This window comes from Exserohilum turcica, assembly GCF_000359705.1.
Source record: "Exserohilum turcica Et28A unplaced genomic scaffold SETTUscaffold_14, whole genome shotgun sequence".
Lineage (NCBI taxonomy): Eukaryota > Fungi > Ascomycota > Dothideomycetes > Pleosporales > Pleosporaceae > Exserohilum > Exserohilum turcicum.
Window position 1 is genome coordinate 266,404 of NW_007359959.1, and position 7,232 is coordinate 273,635.

General features: G+C 49.5%; 2 protein-coding genes across 2 annotated transcripts; one reads left to right on the top strand and one right to left on the bottom strand.

Annotated features, from left to right (window-relative positions):
• Positions 1-1,706: 1,706 nt before the first annotated feature.
• Positions 1,707-2,205, top strand: SETTUDRAFT_51857 (uncharacterized protein; the record flags this gene model as incomplete). Its single annotated transcript, XM_008025182.1, has 2 exons — positions 1,707-1,908; positions 1,964-2,205. Coding segments are annotated over 2 exons (444 nt in total), but the record flags the coding sequence as incomplete, so codon positions are not given.
• Positions 2,206-6,681: 4,476 nt separating this feature from the next.
• On the bottom strand, positions 6,682-6,849 carry SETTUDRAFT_106119 (uncharacterized protein; the record flags this gene model as incomplete). Its single annotated transcript, XM_008025252.1, has 1 exon — positions 6,682-6,849. A coding segment is annotated over one exon (168 nt), but the record flags the coding sequence as incomplete, so codon positions are not given.
• Positions 6,850-7,232: the final 383 nt, after the last annotated feature.

The window sequence follows — 7,232 nt, forward strand, 5'->3', positions numbered from 1 at the left end:
ACCTTATCCGTCCTGCTTTGAAGGTCGGCCAGAGCGAGGGGCGTCTTGTACGTGCTCTGGGAGGATCTTAAGAGGGAGAACGTTTGGCTCGAAACCAGCCTCAATAGCTCTACTATAGATACGATTGACCGTACGAGGATGAACATCAGTAAGTTCAGAGATCTGTGATGTAGACTTGCCAACAGAAGGTGACTTTAACGCCACAATTAAGGTGCGGGTGTAAGGATCAGTATTAGGAGACATTGTAACGATAGATACAGACAAATCGTACAGCTACTCAGCTCAAAGGTGGGAGTTGCGCCAAGAAGAGTTATGCCGAAGCGCCGAGATTAGCGTGGGACAAAACTTTTGTGAGGCACCTCCGTATTCGATAGAGAGCTAAGCTCTCGGCTACGTAGCTATCTATATACAATGCTGGTTGCTAGGGTAACAATCAGGCCAGGCAGGTGGAGTAAACGAGGTCGTAGACGAGTATGGGAGGCGAAGGGCGTTTAGCCCGTTACAGGCGGAGGCATATTGGTTGTTGAGGCGCGCATCGAGTCGTCTTGGTGGCGGCCATTGTGTGGAGGCCAGCGGCCAGACCGTACAGCGCAGCGTCAAATCTCTTTTCAGTGGAGCCCATGTTGCTCGGGCCGTTTGAGCAAAAAAGCATTACTCCGGGCGACGTGCCGTAAGCTCATCACCGGCGTCACACCGGTCAGGAAAAAACACCCGCGTTGTGAGAGACGACGTATGCCCTGGTCGCAGATCGGCTCCTTGTCGGTCTATAATCGATAGACAGGGCGATCCGGACAGCACCGCGCCCTGGACGAGCCATGACATCGTTAGCGGGTGCTCGCAGCCTGGCGAAACCGGCGTTCGTCCTGGGGCCGCCAATGTTTGGTGGAGCGGCAGGGCGGCTGGCGTGTGCTGGGATGGAATGGGTGGCAAGGGGACGCTGGGTGTTGGCCGCGTGCCGTACGTAATTCCTGTGCCGCGAGGATGAACAGGACGGCCGTGGCGAAGGCGTGCTGGTGCCGCTGTGGTTTGTTGAAGCCGCAGTGGAAGCCGAAAATGCATATATTAATACCCACGCTCGAGTTGGGCCGTTGGGTGCAGATGGCCAAGAGGGAAATTGCCCCTGAATTTCCCCAGATTATTGGCTGGTGGCCTGCTATACCCGATTGGGCTTAGCGCAAGGTACGGCGCCTGGTGGTGGGCAGCATCAGGACGAGGGAGAGGGAGAAGAGCGAAAGGGGGGGGAACAACCTCCGTCTGGCCATGGACTCGCCCACGACAAGACCTTGGCCCAAGGACGCTCTTGGTGCCTAGGCTGGAGATGCGGTGCAAAGGCAAAATAGGGGAGGATGCTCCTGGCCCCCCCCCCTCCCCCCTCCCCAAGGCCCTCCCCATCCTGCTCGCGAATCACCGATTGGCCGCATAAGCTTCATCTCTCATTAGTCGATGCCCTAGCCCGCTTCCGGCTCCCAATTTTGCTCCCTCTGCCGCTCCGCCTGGCGTTTCGAGCCGGCCAAAAAAGCCTACAGTCAGCTTGCGTGCCAGTACTTTATTTCATCCCAGCCGGCGCCTCTCTCTCTCTCCCTCTTGTCCTTCCCTCCTCCAAGTCGCATCCTCGCTGCTCAGTCACTCATTCTTAGCTCGCTATACCCATCTAACAACAACCCCCGTAATACCTTAATCTCTCCAACTACCAGCAGACCGCCACCATGCGCTTCTTCCAGACCATCCTCTCCACCGCGGCTTTCGCTGCTCTCGTTGCCGCCCTCGAGATCAACCAGTTCCCTGCCCAGGGTGTCGTTGCCGGCCAGACGTACACCATCACCTACTCTCCTGCGGACAACACGCCCACCACCTTCATCCTCCGCCAGGGCAAGTCCACTGATCTCAACACCATTGAGACCATTACCAGTACGCCCTCCCTTGTTCCTGTAAACTGTCACTGCATATACTGACTCAGCTATAGCTACCGCCACTGGTGGAAAGTTCGAGTGGACCCCCAGCAAGTCTCTGCCCAACCAGCCCGACTACGCTCTCGAGATCAAGCAGGGCAGTGTCATCAACTACTCGGCTCAGTTCCCTCTTACTGGTGGCTCCGGCGCTGCTGTCTCCAGCGCGCCCATCTCCTCTGCGCCTGTCTCGACCCCCGCTGCTTCTTCTACCACCCTGAAGTCGAGCGCCAGCCCCGCCTCGTCGCCTGTCTCGTCGCCCGTCTCTGCCCCGGCTTCCACTCCTTCCGGCACCATCGCCACCAGCGTTGGCACCAACGGCACCGTCACTTCTCCTACTCTCTCTCCTACTGGCACCCGCCCCAGCGTTCCCGAAGTCAGCGGCAGCTCCGGCAACTCTCTCCTCGCCAACCCCATGGCCGCCATTGCCGGTGCCGTTGCTGCTTTCGCTTACCTCGCATAAGCGCATTATTCCACTCCAAGCATCCTGTCTCATGTCTTGTCTTTGTACGATATATCGGTATTGGATATACAGTGGGATACCCCCTTTCTACACCCTCGTTGGTTCAAGCAAATGTGAGCCACGCGACCATCAGGGCGTCCGTGGCTGCGGGTGTGTCGAAAGTCAAACGCTATGCAAAGAGCTTGTAAAGCGATAGCCGTAATGATAATATGGAACCCTTATACCCCTCTTCCTTGTTCTTCTGGTAAACCTTGTCTTTGTTGGTCCAACTGTGTGTGTGAAGCCTTGGTCGTATGCGTTAATTCCTAGTCACCTACTTGCGCGTGGCCAATTACCTCGCGCGCTCGTGTCTTGGATCTGATACAAACCCATAGCTCCAAAGCTTTAACTTTCTTTCTTTCCTGCTCGGCACCTTTGCAGCTTGAATTTTTTTTCGCCGTGAAACCTGAGTTCCCGCGGCAGACGTCACACTGTCCCTGTCCGCGTGGTACCGTCGCCGTCATCTTTTAGTCGCACAACAGAAAGAGGCAGTGAGTGGTACACGCCTCATCATCGTGCGTGCGAAGCCCCAACCCAACTGCCGACAATGCCCACATGAACGTTGCCGCCCGTGCGCAACAATGCTGCACCCTTCCTTTGTGTGTGTATTATCTAACTTTAGAAAGAAAAAAAGAAAGGGAAGAAGAAGAAAAGGTGAAAAGCAGGTTCGTCAACCATACACGTGCAGTCGGCATGACGGGGTCCGCCCTTCCAAACCTCTTCTTCTTCTTCCATTATTCCTCGCAGAACCAGCTCTCGCAGCACACTCCCTTCCCTTCCGCCATCTCGTAGCCAACTAGCTGCAAGGTCTGCCCCAAACCTTGATTTCATTCTTTCTTTCTCCTTGTTTGATTTGGCCCCCAGCGTGTTGTGTGTGTATGGGTGCCACGAACCACGGTTCTCAGATCTGCTATGCAAAATGCATGTCGAGTCATTGTCCTACTTACAGCAGGGTTCTGTCCAAGTAGCACTGTACGCGCAGCCCCTCTGCGTGTGCGTATGTGTGCATGTGTGCATGTGTGCATGTGTACCAGCAAGCAGCCAGCAAGCAACTTGGATAATAGCGCCTTTTGGCCACATTATCCCAAAGCAGTGCGTCGCCCGCCGCCCCTCCACCTAATGCAAGAACTAAGTCACACGCGTGATAGTGCACACTACTGCTGTATACACACACGTTTAGCTGCAAGATCCCGCTGCGCATCGCCACACTATATTCCGACCTTCTGCGATCGCGTTTTTTTTTGGTTTTTTCTCATCCTTCTTCTTGGCCTGGCTTGGTCTGCGACTGTCGCCGTGCGTTATTTTTAGACGGTGCGCGAGCATTGGGTTGCGAGATGCTGAATGCAAATAGACATGTTCAAGGGAGGGAAACAAGGGAAAAGGAAGGGGTAAGTGGTTGGTTGGGTTGAAGCACTGGAGACAGGTAGTATACTGGACTGGACGGCTGGACTGTGTTGAACAGGGCTTGTACCGTTTGGTTCCGCGCACTCAGATTGTCGCTTTTGTCATACCGTACTACGGTGACTGTAAGTATTTAGCCAACTGGCTGGTTGGTTATCCTGATACGGTCATTGTGGCTGTCTGCCAGCCCGTCTAATCCGTTACATGTGTTGCCGAGTCGCTGCCACAGGCTGACACTGACACACCAACATGGACACATGACGCCACAGTGCTCATCACAGGTAGGGCAAGAAACACCTGCAGTAAATCATATCGTGTGGTACCATTACGGATTAAACACTCCAACTTGAACCAAGAAGAGAGAAGAAAAAACTTGAGCAACATGCGCGATGGATGACGCATCGGATACTACGGCTCTCGTCAGCTTTTCCCATCCCCGGCTAATTCTCGAGTGCATGAGACCGGGGGGATCGCAAGAACCTGGGCCATATTTGGTGTGATAATTATCTACGATGACACCTTTTTTTGAGCTCATTGGAAGCCTGTTTCTGCGCTCGCATCGTACTGCAGCGTGTACGAAATACGAGTCAAACTGTCATCGTAGAAGTAAAAGCTCGCTTTTCTCGTTTTCCATCTCGTTTTGCTCGTTTTGCTTTTCTTTTGTTCTTGATTTCTTTTTACTCCAGCGGAACTTTGCGGTAGGCGTACATGAACAACATACGTTCACCACACACACATAAACACGCACACGCACTTTTTTTTTGGATGGAAACAGAAACAGGCAACGCTAGAATACACCAAACAGCGTGATTTAATTTTTTGTCTGGCGCGTGACGACGAAACTATGGTTGACCCGTCGACGCTAATATCATAGTAGTACGTAGGTGTACGTACTACTTGTAAACGTATGTACTGCGCCGACTTGAATGCCTAGACACGGAAATCCCAACGCAGCCGGGAATTGGTCAGTCGAGAACAAAACGATTAACAGTCTGGAAAAGGCAAATGTGGTACGCTGCAGGGCTGAGACACAGCTAGCTACGGTGAGTTTTCGGCGACGCGGTAGATTGCGTGGCTTTGCTTATCTTTGGGGGCGCATCGATTGCGTTTGCACTTGAAGGCTGTGTAGTAATAGTGCCTTCCCCGCTCGCTTGTGAGGGAATTTGTCTGGTGAGTAAGACCGTTAGAGGAGGCGTTGTTAGCCTGTATACATTCGTATTCCGGAAAGATCTACGCTGGCCATTTGGTCACATGAGTGGCATGCGTGTGCACGTGAAATGCTACGCAACTTTTCGCTTCCTAGCACTACAGTGACCGTGCGCCAGATGGTCATGGTCGCCAGTTGGACACCCCAACAACAACAATATAATCAAAAAGATGAGGCTGTACAGCCCCTATAAATCGTGATAAAATTGCGCAAAGCTAGGATTATACTATATACAGGCCTACGAAAATTTTAGCTTATTTAGATTTTTTTTTAGAGGGCGTTATTGGTGGGTCTCGTCGACTACGTAGTACAACAGCTAGTGCACCCCTTGCGGCTCTCACTATAGCTAGAGCAACACCACCACGCTTTTAACGCTTTATAGCTAGCTTATAAGGTTTTAAAGCTTTGCGCTTACCCTTTTAGGGCAATTGTATAGCTTTTTTAGCATCGCGGAGGCTTCTACAGCGCTCCTTTTTAGCTTGCTCTATAGCCCTCCGCTTTCTGCTCTCCTCTTAACCCTTCTCCCACTTAACACGCTTTGTAGCTTTAATTTAAAGCTTATAATTGCGATTTGCTTTCTTAATCTTAGCTTGCTTGGCTTTCTAAAGCTTTTTAAGCTTAGCTTATTATTGTTATGCCTCTTAACAATCGCAGGATTGTTGTACACTCCTAGGCGACTATATTTTAGCTCCCCTATAGTAAACCTCGTCCTTATTAAGCTAGAGGGCGAATAACTACTTTAGTCGTCTCTCCTTAATGGCTAGGGACTGCCTAAGGCCCCTAATCTTCTTATAAAGTATACTGTTTTAAGCTAAGATGTAGCACAAGCTTTGTTAAAGCTTCTTGACGTCTTTACTGCTCTAATCCTTTACCTCACGGCGTATGATTGATTTAAGCTTGAGCTAATCGTCTTTAGAGAGGACTGACTAGCTGCTTTTAGAATCTGAAGCCTCTTTGGTAAACCTCTTAAGTACAACGTCTAGGTTAGCTAGCTATATACTAGTGGCTTTAAAAGACCTTTTGATAAGTTAAGGCCTGAATATAGAGGTCCAGGACCTCTAGAAGAGCGGGAAGAAGTCTCCTTTAGTTAAATTAAGCAACCCCTAGCTGTCCTGTAGGTATCTAGATAACTAAGTTAAGTAAGCTATTGCTAGGGGTTTAAACATTACCACATTAAGTGGTTAAAGCGTATAGGTAGCGTGAGGTAGAAATACTAATAAGAGGATCTTATTGTTATAGCAATACTTAATAAACTCTATAGTTACATGGGATCCGTGGCTGTTAAGGATTAATAATTAATACCTAGTTAAAGCGTATCGTCTAGTCTCCTATTTAAAAACCCCCTTAAGCTAAGCTAACCTAATATTGTTATTAGTCTAGCTAGAGGGAGATAAGGTTACAAAGACTAAGTGCTCGTTGGCTTATATAGCTTTAACCTAGCTTAATTAAACTAACCTATTAGATCCCTAGAAGATAAGTGTTAGACTTAAAACTATACCATCTAAACAAATATAAGCTATAACTATTATCTACTTAGTTAAGCTATCTTTAAGTGCTTGCCTTGCCCCTTTTTGCTTATAGAGTCTCCTACTAAATATACGTTTTGTACTACTAACCTAGCTAAGTTAAAACCTCTTTTTGTCTATATTAAATATATTAATAGGTTGTATATTGTACTCATTAATCTTTTTATGTAAAAGCTTAAAGTACAAGCTATACTTAGCCCCTAAATTAGCTTTAGTCCGCTCCTTAGCTATAGCTTTGCCTAAGCGAGAGATAAGATGGTTAGGATGCTAGCGGAGATACTAGGTAACCTAGCTTTTAGAGACTAGTTTGCTAGCTAACTAGCTAGTAAACTATTGTATTATTATTCTTGTAAGTGGCAAACGTGTAACGGCGCAGGTAAGGCAGGTCGGATCTGTTTCGGTCGTAGGATCACTCAGAGGCATATGGGAGTGCGTGGGATCACAAAGAGCCTAGATTCAACAAGCCACCTATAGGCCTTGTACGAAAGGATATCAAAAGTCTACAGAGCTAGCTACAGGGAGTGTCTCAATATATACCTATCCTAGTCGGGTCCGAATTCGGATCCGACCTCGGGCGAATGGCTGATGAAGGGCGGCAGGTACTTCCTCCGATCCGGCTCTGGGATTGGCTCAATACTTGGCGAAGTTGT